Below are 19,461 nucleotides of genomic sequence, written 5' to 3'. Positions count from 1 at the left end.
GACCCAGCGAATGCCACCTCTGCAAAAAACACTACAAATCCACCTGGAAATTGAAGGCCCATGTCAGACTCTGTCACGTGGAGAAACCCTGCACCTGCCCCTTTTGTGGGAATACCTTCAAACACAAAGGACATCTGTCCAGACATATGAGGATTCACAGGAGAGAAACCATTTAGCTGTGTTGACTGTGGGAACAGCTTAAATCGGAAAGGGAACCTGAACTTACACATACTGACTCACATAGGAGCGAAGAAAGAAACAAATGAAGAAAACACAATGAAAACACAAAGAAGAAACTAATTAGGACAAAGACATCTTGTTAGAAGATGGAAAACACTTTGGAAAATCAAAGCAACTCTGGATCATTCATTCTGTGGGTTTCAGATAAATAGATGTCATGAATTTACTTTTGTAAAACGTTCTATGTAAATAAAGTTTGATTTGATCTAAGAGTACAGAGTACTTCAACTCACAGGTCTGCTGTTCAGTCTCTTGATGTTTTCACATCATTATAAACAGGAATTCCTGCTAGTTTGTCTCCAGAATAGTCTGACTGATGTTATTGATACATAAAAATATATGTTCTCTAAGAAAATGTGTCCTTGCATTTGTCCAATAATATTTTTTATACATTTTGTCTTAATGTTGCTATTTTATGATATTGACATAATCTTGTATATTACATTTTTAAATACTGTTAATGTTGACACAATGTATTTGGTAGGCAACTACAGACTGATCTATGGTCCATTTTGTGTTTCCCCTTCTCATGGTTTTGAGTAGGATTTGTGGAGCCAGTGGAGGGTAAGCTGATCCTAGACCTGTATGTCTAAGGGCAATGTCTGGACCTTTATGGCCAAGGACTGTGGCCATAGCCCTCTTTGTTGTCTGTTCCCCCAGAATCACTACATCACCAAACATAGCACAATCTGCAGCACTAACTGGAGAAACTGTCCTCAGACATTGTAAATCTAGGGCTCGATTCAATCCATATCGCAGAGCATCTACGGTATAGCGCAATTGATATTTAAAGGTCATTTCCTATTGAGTCGACATACTGTACGCAATGTTTACTGTGACTGCAATCGCCGCGAAGGCAGGAACAGTGCCTTTAAATTTCAATCTGACTATGCCACGAATCTCCCGCGATAAGGATTGAATCGAGACCCTAATTGCATAGGCCTATACCAAGATTCTGACGACACAGCACCTCCATGTGGATGGAGTTTTACTTCAAGCTCCAGAAATAGATAACTTCATGTGGGGAAACATGAACTGAAAGACAATACATTTTAACACAGGCGACTCCTGACAACTGCAACGGCTTGGGACTGCATTTAAAAACGAGAATGCGCTTATCAGAACAATTACAAAGAATGTCACTGAAATGGGACTGGACAAACACTGTTGTGCACTTAGAGTTTTCACTCATACAAAGTGCACTTATCAGGAATCGACTTTAAATCATTACTTCCATTAAGACTCAAAGAATATCATGAATGAGCAGCATTAGGTCAATTTATGACAAAAAGACATATGGAAGGAGATATTTTCTGGAAAGTGTAAACATTTTTAATGCGTCAATAACATCCGCCAGACCCTTCTCTCATCATCCGAAGAGACATTCCAAAACAAACAACCAGATATTCCTGTTGGTAATAATGTGAAAACATCAACAGACTTTCTACAGCAGACCTGTGAGATTCACATATTACTGCATACTACTGTTTGATCATTACCTCACCCTTCAAATACAATGAAACCTTGTTTACATAGAATGTTCTGTAAAAGTAAATTCATCACACATCCATTTATCTTAAGACAACGYCATGAATGGTCCAGAGGTGGTTTACTAAGACTGTTGTCCTCGTCCTGCTTTTTTATTCCCACCTGTTGATAGAATATATTTGTCCTATTTCACTTTCTTTCAGTTTTCCTCCTGTTTTCTTTCTTTCTTCCTTTGTGGACCTTATCCACATGCTTCCCTAGATAAACCTTATGAGTGAATCTTTTACCACAGACTAAGCAGCCATGTTGTTTCTCTCCTGTGTGAGTCTGTATGTGCACCTTAAGCTGCCCCCTCCGATTGAAGCTTTTCCCACAGTCACCACAGCTATATAACGGTATATACAGTATGTTGAGGGTTTGGACACACCTACTAATTCTTACTATTTTCTACATTGTAGAATAATAGTGAAGACATCAAAATTATGAAATAACACATATGGAATCATGTAGTAACCAAAAGTGTTAAACAAATACAAAGTAGCCATCCTTTGCCTTGATGATAGATTTGCATACTCTTGGCATTCTCTCAATCAGCTTCATGAGGTAGTCACCTGGAATGCATTTTAATTAACAGATGTGCCTTGTTAAAACCTCTCTTGGGTACGTGAGACGTTAGCGTCCCACCTCTTCAACAGCCAGTGAAACTGCTGGGCGCCTTAAATTAATTTGTAGAATTTCTTTCCTTCTTAATGCGTTTGAGCCAATCAGTTGTGTTGTGACAAGGTAGGGGTGGTATACAGAAGATAACCCTATTTGGTAAAAGACTAAGTCCATATTATGTCAGAACAGCTCAAATAAGCAAAGATAAATGACAGGCCATCATTACTTTAAAACACGAAGGTCAGTCAATCTTGGAAATTTCAAGAACTTTAAAAGTTTCTTCAAGTGCCATGATGAAACTGGCTCTCATGAGGACCGCTACAGGAAAGGAAGACCCAGAGTTCTCTCTGTTGCAGAGGATAAATTCATTAGAGTTACCAGCCTCAGAATTTGCTGCCCAAATAAATGCTTCACGGAGTTCAAGTAACAAACACATCTCAACATCAACGGTTCAGAAGAGACTGCTTGAATCAGGCTTTCATGGTTGAATTTCTGCAAAGAAACCACTACTAAAGGACACAAATAAGAAGAGACTTCCTTGGGCCAAGAAAAACGAGCAATGGATATTAGACTGGAGGAAATCTGTCCTTTGGTCTGATGAGTCCAAATTTGAGATTATTGGTTCCAACCCATCTTTTTGAGACGCATAGTAGGCAAACGGATGATCTCTGCATGTGTGGTTCCCACCGTGAAGTATGGAGGAGGTGTGGGGATGCTTTGCTTTTTATTTTTTATTCTGAGGCACACTTAACCAGCATGGCTACCACTGCATTCTGCAGCGATACGCCATCCCATCTGGTTTGCACTTAGTCCCACTATCATTAGTTTTTAAACAGGACAATGACCCAACACCCCTCCAGGCTGTGTAAGGGCTATTTGACCAAGAAGGAGCGTGACGGAAGGCTGCATCAGATGACCTGGCCTCCACAATCCCCTGACCTCAGCCCAAATGAGATGGTTTGGGATGAATTGGACCGCAGAGTGAAGGAAAAGCAGCCAACAAGTGCTCAGCATATGTGGGAAATCCTTCAAGACTGTTGGAAAAGCATTCCAGGTGAAGCTGGTTGAGAGAATGCCAAGAGTGTGCAAAGCTGTCATCAAGGCAAAGGGTGGCTACTTTGAAGAATCTAAAATGTATTTAGATTTCTTTAACACTTTTTTGGTTCCTACATGAATCCATATGTGTTATTTCATAGTTTTGATGTCTTTTCTATTATTCTACAATGTAGAAAATAGTAAAAATGAAGAAAAACCCTTAAATGAGTAGGTGTGTCCAAACTTTTGACTGGTACTGTATCTGTATATCAGTATATCTCATAGATATAGTTAGAGGACTTAGCTTGGATATAACAATTTTTTTCATGGTAATTGCCATTTAGGGCTTCTCTCAGAGACATTACAGAAAGCGAGACATCTCATTGGTTTGTTTTCTGTGGTCGGGGGAGTATGGGGAGGCTAAGTAGACCAGAGCCAGCCGTTACTGCATTGGTGCCTAAAGGAGAGCCAAAGATTTGGCCGTATATTACAGATTTCCCCCACACACAGTCACGGTAGTACATTTTTGCCTAATTTTGTGACAAACCAAACGTGTTATGCGCATTATGAGCCCAAACTGACATATTTTCAATTCGTAGATTAGGAGAAAAGCCACTGTTTGAGGTCTGTGCAATTTCTAAAAGCGCCTGAAGCAGCCTAGGACGGCTCATGCGAGAAAGCATGCTAACGCGAGAGGGGGATCGCCCACTTACACAGACCAGAGCGTTTACCTTTTTTCCAATGGGAAGACGCTTTACCGCGTTCTCAATTCCTTCAGTATCTCTGGCTTCCACCATTTTAAAGTAGTGGGGATTCCTATGGGTTGGGAGCGATCTGCCAATGATCAGAGCATTGTCTTCTTCAAATTGGGTGCTATGGTTTGTTAATAGCTTTAAGCTATATCAAAGCAATCTAGTGGCCACAAATGAATGTCCAGTCACCACTTCCGAGTATATTACTCGCCAATGTCCAGTCTCTAGACAACAAGGTGGATGAAATTAGGGCAAGGGTTGCCTTCCAGAGAGACATCAGAGATTGTAGCATTCTGTTTCACGGAAACATGGCTCTCGGGATATGTTGTTGGAGTCGGTACAGCCACTGGGTTTCTTCATGTGTCGCGCCGACAGAAATAAACATCTCTCTGAGAAGAAGAAGGGCTTCATGATTAATGACTCATGGTGTAATCATAACAACATACAGGAACTCAAGTCCTGTTCACCTGACCTAGAATTCCTTACAATCAAATGCCGACCATATCTCCCAAGAGAATTCTTGTCAGTTATTGTCACAGCTGTGTATATCCCCCCTCAAGCAGACACCACGACGGCCCTTAAGAAACTTCACTGGACTCGAGTCCCAAGGCTGCATTTATTGTAGCTGGGGATTTTAACAAAGCAAATTTGAGAACAAGGCTACCTAAATTCTACCAGCATATTGATTGCAGCACTCGCGAGGGCAGTACACTGGACCACTGCTACTCTAATTTCCGCAAAGCATACAAGGCCCTCCCCCGCTCTCCCTTCGGCAAATACGACCATGACTCCATTTTGCTCCTACCATCCTATAGGCAGAAACTCAAACAGGATGTACCCGTGACTAGAACCATTCAACGCTGGTCTGACCAATCAGAATCCACGGTTCAAGATTGTTTTGATCACGCGGACTGGGAAATGTTCCAGGCAGCCTCAGAGAATAACATTGATTTATACGCTGACTAAGTGAGTGAGTTTATAAGGAAGTGCGTTGGAGATGTTGTATCCACTGTGACTATTAAAACCTACCCTAACCAGAAACCGTGGCTGGATGGCGGCATTCGCGCAAAACTGAAAGCGCAAACCACCCCATTTAACCATGGAAAGATGACTGGGAATATGGCCAAATATAAACAGTGTAGTTCTTCCCTCCGCAAGGCAATCAAACAAGCGAAATGTCGGTATAGGGACAAAGTGGAGTCGCAATTCAACGGCTCAGACACGAGACGTGTGTGTCAGGGTCTACAGGCAATTACGGACTACAAAAAGAAAACTAGCCACGTCACAGACACCGATGTCTTGCTTCCAGACAAACTAAACACCTTCCTTTCCTGCTTTGAGGATAAAAAAGTGTCACCGATGCGGCCCGCTACCAAGGACGGCAGACCCCCCTCTGGTTATTTTAAACGTGTTAACCCTCGCAAGGCTGCTGGCCCAGATGGCATTCCTAGCCACGTCCTCAGAGCATGCGCAAACCAGCTGGCTGGTGTGTTTACGGACATATACAATCACTCCCTATCCCAGTCTGCTGTCCCCACATGCTTCAAGATGGCCACCATTGCCTTCTTGGGTACAGGAACAAAGATAACTGCACTAAATGACTATCGCCCCGTAGCACTCACTTCTGTCATCATGAAGTGCTTTGAGAGACTAGTCAAGGATCATATCACCTCCACCTTACCTGCCACCCTAGACCATACCGCCCCAACAGGTCCACAGATGATGCAATCGCCATCACACTGCCCTATCCCACCTGGACAAGAGGAATACCTATGTAAGAATGCTGTTCATTGACTACAGCTCAGCATTCAACACCATAGTACCCTCCAAGCTCATCATTAAGCTTGACGCCCTGGGTCTCAACTCTGCCCTGTGCAATTGTCTCCTGGACTTTCTGACAGGCCGCCCCCAGGTGGTGAAGGTAGGAAACAACATCTCCACTTCGCTGACCCTCAACACTGGGGCCCCACAAGGGTGCGTGCTCAGCCCTCTCCTGTACTCCCTGTTCACCCATGACTGCGTGGCCATACACGCCTCCAACTGAATCATCAAGTTTGCAGACGACACAACAGCAGTGGGCTTGATTACCAACAACGACGAGACAGCCTACAGGGAGGAGGTGAGAGCACTCGGAGTGTGGTGTCAGGAAAACAACCTCTCACTCAACGTCAACAAAACAAAGGAGATGATCGTGGACTTCAGGAAACACCAGAGGGAGCACCCCCCTATCCACATCGACGGGACAGTAGTGGAGAAGGTGGAAAGTTTTAAGTTCCTCGGCGTACACATGACAGACAAACTGAAATGGTCCACCCACACAGACAGTGTGGTGAAGAAGGCGCAACAGCGCCTCTTCAACCTCAGGAGGCTGAAGAAATTTGGCTTGTCACCGAAAACCCTGACAAACGTTTACAGATGCACAATTGAGAGCATTCTGCCGGGCTGTATCATCGCCTGGTACGGCAACTGCACCACCCTCAACCGCAAGGCTCTCCAGAGGGTAGTGAGGTCTGCACAACGCATCACCAGGGGGAAACTACCTGCCCTCCAGGACACTTACAGCCCCCGATGTCACAGGAAGGCCCAAAATATCATCAAGGACAACAACCACCTGAGCCACTGCCTGTTCACCCCGCTACCATCCAGAAGYTGAGGTCAGTACAGGTGCATCAATGCTGGGACAGAGAGACTGAAGAACAGCTTCTATCTCAGACTGTTAATTAAACAGCAATCACTAACTCAGAGAGGCTGCTGCCTACATACAGACTCAAATCATTGGCCACTTTAATAAATGGATCACTAGTCACTTTAAATAATGCCACTTTAATAATGTTTACATATCTTACATTACTCATCAAATACAGTGGGGTAAAAAAGTATTTAGTCAGCCACCAATTGTGCAAGTTCTCCCACTTAAAAAGATGAGAGAGGCCTGTAATTTTCATCATAGGTACACTTTAACTATGACAGACAAAATGAGAAGAAAAAAAATCCTGAAAATCACATTGTAGGATTTTTAATGAATTTATTTGCAAATTATGGTGGAAAATAAGTATTGGTCACCTACAAACAAGCAAAGATTCTGGCTCTCACAGACCTGTAACTTCTTTTTTAAGAGGCTCCTCTGTCCTCCACTCGTTACCTGTATTAATGGCACCTGTTGAACTTGTATCAGTATAAAAGACACCTGTCCACAACCTCAAACAGTCACACTCCAAACTCCACTATGGCCAAGACCAAAGAGCTGTCAAAGGACACCAGAAACAAAATTGTAGACCTGCACCAGGCTGGGAAGACTGAATCTGCAATAGGTAAGCAGCTTGGTTGAAGAAATCAACTGTGGGAGCAATTATTAGGAAATGGAAGACATACAAGACCACTGATAATCTCCCTCGATCTGGGCTCCACGCCAAGATCTCACCCCGTGGGTCAAAATGATCACAAGAACGGTGAGCAAAAATCCCAGAACCACACGGGGGGACCTAGTGAATGACCTGCAGAGAGCTGGGACCAAAGTAACAAAGCCTACCATCAGTAACACACTACGCCGCCAGGACTCAAATCCTGCAGTGCCAGACGTGTACCCCTGCTTAAGCCAGTACATGTCAGGCCCATCTGAAGTTTGCTAGAGAGCATTTGGATGATCCAGAAGAAGATTGGGAGAATGTCATATGGTCAGATGAAACCAAAATAGAACTTTTTGGTAAAAACTCAACTCGTCGTGTTTGGAGGACAAAGAATGCTGAGTTGCTTCCAAAGAACACCATACCTACTGTGAAGCATGGGGTGGAAACATCATGCTTTGGGGCTGTTTTCTGCAAAGGACCAGGACGACTGATCCGTGTAAAGGAAAGAATGAATGGGCCATGTATCGTGAGATTTTGAGTGAAAACCTCTTTCCATCAGCAAGGGCTTTGAAGATGAAACGTGGCTGGGTCTTTTCAGCGTGACAATGATTTCAAACACACCGCCCGGGCAACGAAGGAGTGGCTTCGTAAGAAGCATTTCAAGGTCCTGGAGTGGCCTAGCCAGTCTCCAGATCTCAACCCCATAAGAAATCTTTGGAGGGAGTTGAAAGTCCGTGTTGCCAGCCAACAGCCCCAAAACATCACTGCTCTAGAGGAGATCTGCATGGAGGATTGGCCAAAATACCAGCAACAGTGTGTGAAAACCTTGTGAAGACTTACAGAAAACGTTGACCTCTGTCATTGCCAACAAAGGGTATATAACAAAGTATTGAGATAAACTTTTGTTATTGACCAGATACTTATTTTCCACCATAATTTGCAAATAAATTCATAAAAAATCCTACAATGTGATTTTCTGGAATTTTTTTCTCATTTTGTCTGTCATAGTTGAAGTGTACCTATGATGAAAATTACAGACCTCTCATCTTTTTAAGTGGGAGAACTTGCACAATTGGTGGCTGACTAAATACTTTTTTGCCCCACTGTATGTATATACGGTATCTTATACCATCTATTGCATCTTGCCTATGCCGCTCATCCATATATTTATACTGTATGTACATGTTCTTATTCCATCCCTTTTAGATGTGTGTGTATTAGGTAGTTGTGGAATTGTTAGACTACTTGTTAGATATTACTGCACTGTCAGAACTAGAAGCACAAGCATTTCGCTACACTCGCATTAACATCAAATTAACTTAGTGACATTTCTCTCTGCTATCAAGAGGGTAAGCCACTAAACATTTGTGCCCGCTTGGTGGGGGGGCCCTCCAACCAAATCTTGCTTAGGGCCCCCAAAAGGCTAGAAAAGGCCCTGCTTTTCACCTTGGGAAAAACCCATCCACTTCCTCTCTCGTCTTGAGGCTGGATTATGAGACAGTACAAGTTTACTGGTACTATTAAGACACAATACTTGAGTCACAATCATGACTGCATATGTCATAACTTATAGTTGTGTTACTTAGGCCTATGTCACAGCAATGAATACCAATGGCATCCAGACAACTTACCATTATGACCAGCCACGTTACAAAATTGTGACATTTTAGGCCATAATGATCTTTTTCATTATTGCATTATCGTGTCATAATGTAAAATCAGCTATACCACATTTACAGTTGAAGTCTGAAGTTTATATACACTTAGGTTGGAGTCATTAACTTGTTTTTCAACCACTCCACAAATTTCTTGTTAACAAACTATAGTTTTGGCAAGTCGGTTAGGACATCTACTTTGTGCATGACATAAGTAATTTTTCCAACAATTGTTTACAGACAGATTATTTCACTTATAATTCACTGTATGACAATTCTAGTGGGTCAGAAGTTTACATACACTAAGTTGACTGTGCCTTTAAACAGCTTGGAAAATACAAGAAAATTATGTAATGGCTTTAGAAGCTTCTGATAGGCTAATTGACATCATTTGAGTCAATTGGAGGTGTACCTGTGGATGTATTTCAAGGCCTACCTTCAAACTCCGTGCATCTTTGCTTGACATCATGGGAAAATCAAAAGAAATCAGCCCCAAAAAATTGTAGACCTCCACAAGTCTGGTTCATCCTTGGGAGCAATTTCCAAACGCCTGAAGGTACCACGTTCATCTGTACAAACAATAGTACGCAAGTATAAACACCATGGGACCACGCAGCCGTCATACCGCTCAGGAAGGAGACGCATTCTGTCTCCTAGAGATGAACATACTTTGGTGTGAAAAGTGCAAATCAATCCCAGAACAGCAAAGGACCTTGTGAAGATGCTGGAGGAAACAGGTACAAAAGTATCTATATATGTCACGATCGTTGAAAGGATGAGACCAAGGCGCAGCGTGAGTAGAGTTCCACATAATTTTAATCAACTGAAACTCACCTCACAAAACAACCAAACGAAACGTGAAGCTACAGGTGTGCACTAACGCAACTCAATGTAGACAAGATCCCACAACACAAACGAGGAATATGGCTACATAAAATATGATCCCCAATCAGAGACAACGATAAACAGCTGTCTCTGATTGGGAACCATATCAGGCCAACATAGACATACAAAACCACTAGACATACAACACCCCTAGACATACAAAAACCAGCATACCCACCCTAGTCACACCTAACCAAAATGTATAGAAAAACAGATATCTAAGGTCAGGGCGTGACAATATATCCACAGTAAAACAAGTCCTATATCGACATAACCTGAAAGGCTGCTCAGCAAGGAAGAAGCCACTGCTCCAAAACCGCCATACAAAAAGCCAGACTACGGTTTGCAACTGCACATGGGGACAAAGATCGTACTTTTTGGAGAAATGTCCTCTGGTCTGATGAAACAAAAATAGAACTGTTTGGCCATAATGACCATCGTTATGTTTGGAGGAAAAAGGGTTAGGCTTACAAGCCGAAGAACACCATCCCAACCGTGAAACACGAAGGTGGCAGCATCATGTTGTGGGGGGACTTTGCTGCAGGAGGGACTGGTGCACTTCACAAAATAAATGCATCATGAGGAAGGAAAATGATGTGTATGGAAAATGATGGGATATATTGAAGCAACAATCTCAAGACATCAGTCAGAGGAAGTTAAAGCTTGGTCCAAATGGGTCTTCCCAAAGGACAATGACCCCAAGCATACTTCCCAAAGTTGTGGCAAATTGGCTAAGGACAACAAAGTCAAGGTATTGGAGTGGCCATCACAAAAGACTCTGACCTCAATCCTATAGAAATTTTGTGGGCAGAACTGAAAAAGCGTGTGCGAGCAAGGAAAGCTTACAAACCTGACTCAGTTACACCAGCTCTGTCAGGAGGAATGGCGCCAAATTCACCCAACTTAATCTGTGGAAGCTTGTGGAAAGCTACCCAAAACATTGACCCAAGTTACACCATTTAAAGCCAATGCTACCAAAATACTAATGAGTGCATGTAAACTTATCTGACCCACTTGAATGTGATGAAAGAAATAAAAGCTGAAATAATTCATTCTCTCTACTATTATTCTGACATTTCACATTCTTAAAAATAAACTGATCTAAGACAGGGACTTTTTACTAGGATTAAATGTCAGGAATTGTGAAAAACTGAGTTTAAATGTATTTGGCTAAGGTGTAAGTAAACTTCTGACTTCAACTGTGTGTGTATATATATATATATATATATATATAAAAATTATATTGGACTGGAAAATTATATTTTCTGGAAGTATTCATTTAAAAAATGTTTTTTATCAATAACATCTGTCAGACTATTCTGGAGACATTCCAAAACAAACTACCAGGAATTCCGGTTTATAATGACATGAAAACATCAAGAGACTGAACATAAGACATGTATGTTTAACTACTGTACTCTGTACTGTTATATAAAATCAAACTTTATTGTTCATAGAATGTTTTACAAAAGTGAATCTATTATTCTAAAACCCAGAGAATGAATGATCCAGTTGCTTTGCTTTTCCAAAGTGTTGTCCATCTTCTAACAAGATGTCTTTGTGCTAATTCTCTCTGTGCTTTTATTCTGTTTTCTTTATTTGTTTCTTTCTTTGTGGACGTTCACTCCTGTGTGAGTCAGTATGTGCAAGTTCAAGTTCCCTTTCCGATTGAAGCTTTTCCCACAGTCACCACAGCTAAATGGTTTCTCTCCAGTGTGAGTCAGTACATGCCTCCTTAGGTCCCCCTTCTGAATGAAACTCTTCCCACAGTCACCACAGCTAAATGGTTTCTCTCCTGTGTGAATCCTCATATGTCTGGACAGGTGTCCTTTGAGTTTGAAGGTCTTTCCACAAAAGGGGCAGGTGCAGGGTTTCTCCACGTGACAGAATCTGACATGGGCCTTTAATTTACAGGTGGAGTTGTAGTGTTTTTTGCAGAGGCGGCATTCGCTGGGTCTCTTCTTGGCGAGAGTCACATGCCCCTGTAGGTCAGCTGTCAGAGCAAACGTTTCACCACAGTCAAAGCAGCGGTGAGTTTTTCTAGACGTGGTGCTGGGTTTGGAACAGTGTTCCCTCATTGATGGGTTGGAATTCAATGGTGGGCTGCTGTCAAGTCCTACTGGGTCGCTGCTTACAGTTGAGCTGTGGCTGTAGGCATTGTTTTGATTATCTGGAGGGTCACAGGGAATGTCGAGACCCTCTAGGTGGGTAACGGTGACAAAATGTGGGAGATCCACTGGTTTAGAGTTACTGTCTCTGTTCTCCACTGTCTGGGTTTGGGGAAGAGAAAAGGACTGTTGGTTTTCCTGATCACATTTACTTTTCACACAAATTGGAGGTAATTTGAACACACTATCTTCCTCCTGACAGGTCCAGAGTTCCTCCTGTTCCTCTTTAATCTGTGTGGGTTCTAGGTCCTCCTGCTGCAGACTGGTTCTCCACTCCTGCTGCTCAGGGGGAACCTTGTTTTCAGTGACAGCAACAGATAACCGAAGGGACTCTGGAGGGAAGGCGAGGAGGAGCAGAGGTTATCTATACCATATAAATAAAAACCCTTCATCTCTATAGAAGATACACAGTACTAGTCAAAAGTTTGGACACAGTCATTCAAGGGTTTTTCTTTATTTTGACTATTTTCTACATTTTACAATAGTGAAGACATCAAACTATGAAATAACACACATGGAATCATGTAGTAACCAAAAAGTGTTAAACAAATCAAAATATATTTTATATTTGAGATTCTTCAAATAGCCACCCTTTGCCTTGACAGCTTTGCACACTATTGGCATTCTCTCAACTAGCTTCATGAGGTAGTCACCTGGAATGCATTTCAATTAACAGGTGTGCCTGTTAAATGTGTGGAATTTCTTTCCTTCTTAATGCGTTTGAGCTATTCAGTTGTGTTGAGACATGGTATGGGTGGTAAGGAAGATAGCCCTATTTGATAAAAGACCAAGTCCAAATTYTGGCAAGAACAGGTCAAATAAGCAAAGAGAAACGACAGTACATTACTTTAAGACATGAAAGTCAGTCAATCCAGGAAATGTGAAGAACTTTGAACGTTTTTTTCAAATGCAGTCGCAAAAACACTCAAGCGCTATGATGAAACTGGGTCTCATGAGGACCGCCACAGGAAAGGAAGACCCAGAGTTACCTCTGCTGCTGAGGATAAGTTCATTAGAGTTAATTGAACCTCAGATTGCAGCCCAAATGCTTCCGAGTTAAAGTAACAGACACATCCCAACATCAACTGTTTAGAGGAGACTGCGTGAATCAGGCCTTCATGGTCGAATTGCTACAAAGAAACCACTACTAAAGGACACCAATAAGAAGAAGAGACTTGCTTGGGCCAAGAAACACAAGCAATAGACATTAGACAAGTGGAAACAGTCCTTTGGTCTGATGAGTCCAAATTTGAGATTTTTGGTTTCAACCGCCATGTCTTTGTGAGACGCAGAGTAGGTGAACGCATGATCTCCGCATGTGTGGTTCCCACCGTGGCTACCACAGCATGCTGCATTGATACACCATCCCATCTGGTTTGCGCTTAGTGGGACTATCATTTGTTTTTCAACAGAACAATGACCCAACACACCTCCAGTCTGTGTAAGGGATATTTAAGTAAGAAAGAGAGTGATGGAGTGCTGCATCAGATGACCTGGCCTACACAATCACCCGATCTTAACCCAATTGAAATGGTTTGGGATGAGTTGGACCGCAGAGTGAAGGAAATGCAGCCAACAAGTGCTCAGCATATGTGGGAACTCCTTCAAGACTGTTGGAAAAGCATTCCTCGTCAAGCTGGTTGAGAGAATTCCAAGAGTGTGCAAAGCTGTCATCAAGGCAAAGAGTGGCTACTTTGAAGAATAAAAAATATATTTTGATTTGTTTAACACTTTTTTGGCTACTACATGATTCCATGTGTTATTTCATAGTTTTGAAGTCTTCACTATTATTCTACAATGTAGAAAATAGTAAAAACAAAGAATAACCCTTGAATGAGTAGGTGTGTCCAAACTCTTGACTGGTACTGTATATAACCAACGTTAAGACATGCCGGTGTACACATACCGAGCTATATGCTATTTCAATAAGCTTTTCGTGACAACTTTTTCATAATGCACAATAAACGTTACATTGAACTATTTAAAAATGTATTAAATGGTAATCACTGTTTGTCTAAACAACTTAGCTGTTCATAAAACATTATTGTAGCTAGGTATTTGTAAATCTACATACGAACCTTCTCTACATAGTTTTATGTCCGGTGCAATCCGAAGCAGTCTCCGTAGCCGATCATTCTCTTCCTGGTACTCGACTACCGTTTTCTCAACCGCCCCGAAAATCTCCACAGCAGCCGCCGTTAAACGCTCATTTAAGAACAGGCGCAACATTTGTAATGTAGACATGTTTAGTCGACTGAGAGGTGAGTACTCAACTAGTATGGCAAATACACTGATAACGAACCTCTTTTGTCTGTGGTATGGTTTTATCCACGAGAAAGTAATGGTTGCCGCTGTCCACAAAACAAACCATCTCCCAGTTTTACTTCCGCATTGTCTTCTTCTGTTTGTATCAGTCGGTTGTGAGCCAGTAAACACATCACAGCATCCCCACGTGGATGGATGTTTACTAGAAGGTACACAGACAAAAAAATAAAAATAAACACCTTTTATTTAACCAGGTAGGCCAGTTGAGAACAAGTTCTCATTTACAACTGCGACCTGGCAACGATAAAGCAAAGCAGTGCGACACAAACAACAACACAGAGTTACACATAGAATAAACAAACGTACAGTCAATAACACAATAGAAAAAATCTATATACAGTGTGTGCAAATGAGGTAAGATTAGGGAGGTAAGGCAATAAATAGGTCGTAGTGACGAAGTAATTACAATTTAGCAATTAAACACGAGTGATAGATGTGCAGAAGATGAATGCGCAAGTAGAGATACTTGGGTGCAAAGGAGAAAAAAACAATATGGGGATGAGGTAGTTGGATGGGCTATTTACAGATGGGCTATGTACAGGTGCAATGATCTGTGAGCTGCTCTGACAGCTGATGCTTAAAGATAGTGAGGGAGATATGAGTCTCAAGCTTCAGTGATTTTTGCAATTCGTTCCAGTCATTGGCAGCAGAGAACTGGAAGGAAAGGCGGCCAAAGAAAGAATTGGCTTTGAGGGTGACCAGTGAAATATACCTTCTGGAGCGCGTGCTATGGGTGGGTGCTGCTATGGTGACCATTGAGCTAAGGCAGGGCTTTACCTAGCAAACACTTATAGATGACCTGGAGCCAGTGGGTTTGGCGACGAATATGAAGCGAGGCCCAGCCAACGAGAGCATATAGGTCGCAGTGGTGGGTAGTATATGGGGCTTTGGTGACAAAACGGATGGCACTGTGATAGATTGCATCCAATTTGTTGAGTAGAGTGTTGGAGGATATTTTGTAAATGACATTGCCGAAGTCAGATGCGGGCAGCGATCGGTTGAAGAGCATGCATTTAGTTTTACTTGCATTTAAGAGCAGTTGGAGGCCACGGAAGGAGAGTTGTATGGCATTGAAGCTCGTCTGGAGGTTTGTTAACACAGTGTCCAAAGATGCGCCAGAGGTATACAGAATGGTGTTGTGTGCGTAGAGGTGGATCAGAGAATCACCAGCAGCAAGAGCAACATCATTGATGTATACAGAGAAAAGAGTCGGCCCGAGAATTGAACCCTGATGCACCCCCATAGAGACTGCCAGAGGTCCGGACAACAGGCCCTCCGATTTGACACACTGAACTCTGTCTGAGAAGTAGTTGAACCAGGCGAGGCAGTCATTTGAGAAACCAAGGCTGTTGAGTCTGCCGATAAGAATGTGGTGATTGACAGAGTCGAAAGCCTTAGCCAGGTGATATCGTTTAGGACCTTGAGCGTGGCTGAGGTGCACCCATGACCAGCTCGGAAACCAGATTGCATAGCGGAGAAGGTATGGTGGGATTCGAAATGGTCGGTGATCTGTTTGTTGACTTCGCTTTCGAAGACCTTAGAAAGGCAGGGTAGGATAGATATAGGTCTGTAGCAGTTTGGGTCAAGAGTGTCCCCCCTTTGAAGAGGGGGATGACCGCAGCTGCTTTCCAATCTTTGGAAATCTCAGACGACACGAAAGAGAGGTTGAACAGGCTAGTAATAGGGGTTGCAACAATTTCGGCCGATCATTTTAGAAAGAAAGGGTCCAGATTGTCTAGCCCGGCTGATTTGTAGGGGTCCAGATTTTGCAGCTCTTTCAGAACATCAGCTGTCTGGATTTGGTTGAAGGAGAAATTGTGCAGGCTTGGGCAAGTTGCTGCGGGGGGTACAGGGCTGTTGACCGTTGTAGGGGTAGCCAGGTGGAAAGCATGGCCAGCCGTAGTTAAATGCTTATTGAAATTCTCAATTGTCGTGGATTTATCGGTGGTGACAGTGTTTCCTAGCCTCAGTGCAGTGGGCAGCTGGGAGGAGGTGCTCTTATTCTCCATGGACTTTACAGTGTCCCAGAACTTTTTGGAGTTTGTGCTACAGGATGCAAATTTCTGTTTGAAAAAGCTAGCCTTTACTTTCCTAACTGCCTGTGTGGGATATTCGATGCTAATGCGGTACACCACAGGATGTTTTTGTGCTGGTCAAGGGCAGATGGGTCTTGAGTGAACCAAGGGCTATTTCTGTTCCTGGTTCTACATTTTTTGAACGGGGCATGCTTATTTAAGATGGTGAGGAAAGCACTTTTAAAGAATAACCAGGCATCCTCTACTGACGGAATGAGGTCTATATCCTTCCAGGATACCCGGGCCAGGTCGATTAGAAAGGCCTGCTCCCTGAAGTGTTTTAGGGAGCGTTTGACAGTGATGAGGGGTGGTTGTTTGACCGCAGACCCATTACGGACACAGGCAATGAGGCAGTGATCGCTGAGATCCTGGTTGAAGACAGCAGAGGTGTATTTAGAGGGCAGGTTGGTCAGGATGATATCTATGAGGGTGCCCGTGTTTATGGATTTGGGGTTGTACCTGGTAGGTTCATTGATAATCTGTGTGAGATTGAGGGCATCTAGCTTAGATTGTAGGATGGCCAGGGTGTTAAGCATGTCCCAGTTTAGGTCAACTAACAGTACGAGCTTTGAAGATAGATGGGGGGCAATCAATTCACATATGGTGTCCAGGGCACAGCTGGGGGCTGAAGGTGGTCTATAACAAGCTGCAACGGTGAGAGACTTGTTTCTGGAAAGGTGTATTTTTAGAAGTAGAAGCTCGAATTGTTTGGGCACGGACCTGGATAGTATAACAGAACTCTGCAGGCTATCTCTGAAGTAGATTGCAACTCCACCCCCTTTGGCAGTTCTATCTTGTTGGAAAATGTTATAGTTAGGGATGGAAATTTCAGGATTTTTGGTGACCTTCCTAAGCCAGGATTCAGACACCGCTAGGACATCCGGGTTGGCAGAGTGTGCTAAAGCAGTGAATAAAACAAATCTAGGGAGGAGGCTTCTAATGTTAACATGCATGAAACCAAGGCTTTTACGGTTACAGAAGTCAACAAATGAGAGTGCCTGGGGAATGGGAGTGGAGCTAGGCGCTGCAGGGCCTGGATTAACCTCTACATCACCAGAGGAACAGAGGAGGAGTAGGATAAGGGTACGGCTAAAGGCTATGAGAACTGGTCGTCTGGTGCGTTCGGAACAGAGAGTAAAAGGAGCAGGTTTCTGGACGGGGAAGAATAGATTCAAGGCATAATGTACAGACAAGGGTATGGTAGGATGTGAATACAGTGGAGGTAAACCTAGGCATTGAGTGACGATGAGAGAAGTTTTGTCTCTAGAGACACCATTTAAACCAGGTGAGGTCACCGCATGTGTGGGAGGTGGAACAAAAGGGCTAGCTAAAGCATATTGAGCAGGGCTGGAGGCTCTACAGTGAAATAAGACAATTATCACTAACCAAAACAGCAATGGACAAGGCAAATTGACATTAGGGAGAGGCATGCGTAGCCGTGTGATTATAGGGACCAGTGAGTAGCTAGGCAAACTGTAGACACGGTGATTCAGACAGCTAGCGGGCCGGCGCTAGCAGGCTAGCAGAAGGACCTTAGGGGGACGTCGCGGAGGAAGAGTCTGTTTCCCCCTCATGATGGATCGGCAGGGCTCTGTGTAGGCAGTAAAAGGGTCCAGGCCAATTGGCAAAATAGGTATTGTAGCCCAAGAAATTGGCTGATGGACCTCTTCAGCTAACAGTCCGATATGCTCTAGACAGCTAGCAGCCTGTGGCTAGCAGGCTAGCGAATGGGCCTTCAGGGGACGTCGCGACGGAGGAGCCTGTTGAAACCCCTTCGGGCGGATTACGTCAGTAGACCAGTCGTGGTGGATCGGTGGGGCTCCGTGTTGGCAGTAAAAGGGGTCCATGCCAATTGGCAAAATAGGTATTGTAGCCCAAGGAGTGGCTGATGAACCTCTAGTTCTAGTTCCAGGCTAACTGGTGCTTGCTTCGGGACAGAGACGTTAGCCAGGAGAAGCTACTCGGATAGCAGCTAGCTAGCTGCGCTGATCCAGGTGAAAAGGTTCAGAGCTTGCGGTAGGAATCCGAAGATATGGAGATTTGGTGGAGAAAAAGCAGTCCGGTATGCTCTGGGTTGAATCGTGCTATGCAGACTGTCAGGAGTTTGCCCGGGCTAAGGTTAGCTGATGACCGCTAGCAGTGGCTAACTGACTACTAGCTAGTAGCTAGTTAGCTGGCTAGCTTCTATTGGGGGTTCCGGTTGGTGTTAATGGACAGTCCAGCAAGCATCGGCTGTGTAGCCGAGTGATCATAGGGTCCAATAAGCAGCACTAGATGAAACAGGGAACAGTTCGATAGTCGATTACTACGTTGAACGAGCGGGAGACATGGCGTTCAGGGAGCAGGCCGGGGCTAGCAGATGGATCATCACCAAACATCCACGACGCAGAGACCGATTGAGAGCACATCGGCCGAGTTACGTCAGCAGACCAGCGGACCAGTCGTGATGGATCGGCGGGGCTCCGTGTCGACAAAGGGTCCAGGCCAGTGGCAAGAGAAGTGTTGTAGTTGTGTACTTCGTTTGCTAGCCGGGAGATGGGCCTAGCTTGGGGCTAACTTGTGCATGCTTCTGGACAAGGGCGTTAGCCACAATAGCTCCTCAGTAGCAACTAGCTAGCTGCGAAGATCTGGTGTAATGGTCCAGAGCTTGCGGCAGGAATCCGGAGATGTAGTGGAAAAAAACTGTCCGATATGCTCAGGGCTGGTATCGCGCTGTGCAGACTGGCAGGTATTATCCGAGCTTTCCAGGCTAAAGAGGCAGGAGTCCGAGCTAAAGGTAAAGACCGCTAGCAGAGGCTAACAATGACTAAATAGCTAGCAGCTTATTAGCT

At 43.7% G+C, this 19,461-nt stretch overlaps 1 protein-coding gene and 1 long non-coding RNA gene across 3 annotated transcripts in view; one reads left to right on the top strand and one right to left on the bottom strand.

Annotated features, from left to right (window-relative positions):
- Positions 1 to 14,474, bottom strand: part of LOC111954782 (zinc finger protein 16-like) — a 23,409-nt gene extending 8,935 nt beyond the window's left edge. The window contains exons 1-2 of one of the 2 annotated variants that reach the window (XM_023974620.3): positions 14,309 to 14,474; positions 11,454 to 12,562 (exon numbers count right to left, since the gene is read on the bottom strand). In XM_023974620.3, the coding sequence (XP_023830388.1) occupies positions 11,658 to 12,562; positions 14,309 to 14,474 (1,071 nt within the window). In that variant the 3' untranslated portion in view covers positions 11,454 to 11,657. Of the gene's footprint in view, positions 1 to 11,453; positions 12,563 to 14,308 lie in introns of those variants that run through there. The other variant, XM_070435586.1, reaches the window with a different exon arrangement.
- Positions 14,403 to 19,461, top strand: part of LOC111956240 (uncharacterized) — a 13,566-nt gene continuing 8,507 nt past the window's right edge. Inside the window, exon 1 of the long non-coding RNA XR_002876239.3 lies at positions 14,403 to 14,491. This is a non-coding gene — a long non-coding RNA (uncharacterized lncRNA). The remainder of the gene's footprint in view (positions 14,492 to 19,461) is intronic.

Source organism: Salvelinus sp. IW2-2015, linkage group LG1, assembly GCF_002910315.2.
Source record: "Salvelinus sp. IW2-2015 linkage group LG1, ASM291031v2, whole genome shotgun sequence".
NCBI lineage: Eukaryota > Metazoa > Chordata > Actinopteri > Salmoniformes > Salmonidae > Salvelinus > Salvelinus sp. IW2-2015.
The sequence above is the reverse complement of the archived record's forward strand: the minus strand, read 5'-3'. Positions and strand labels throughout refer to the sequence as shown.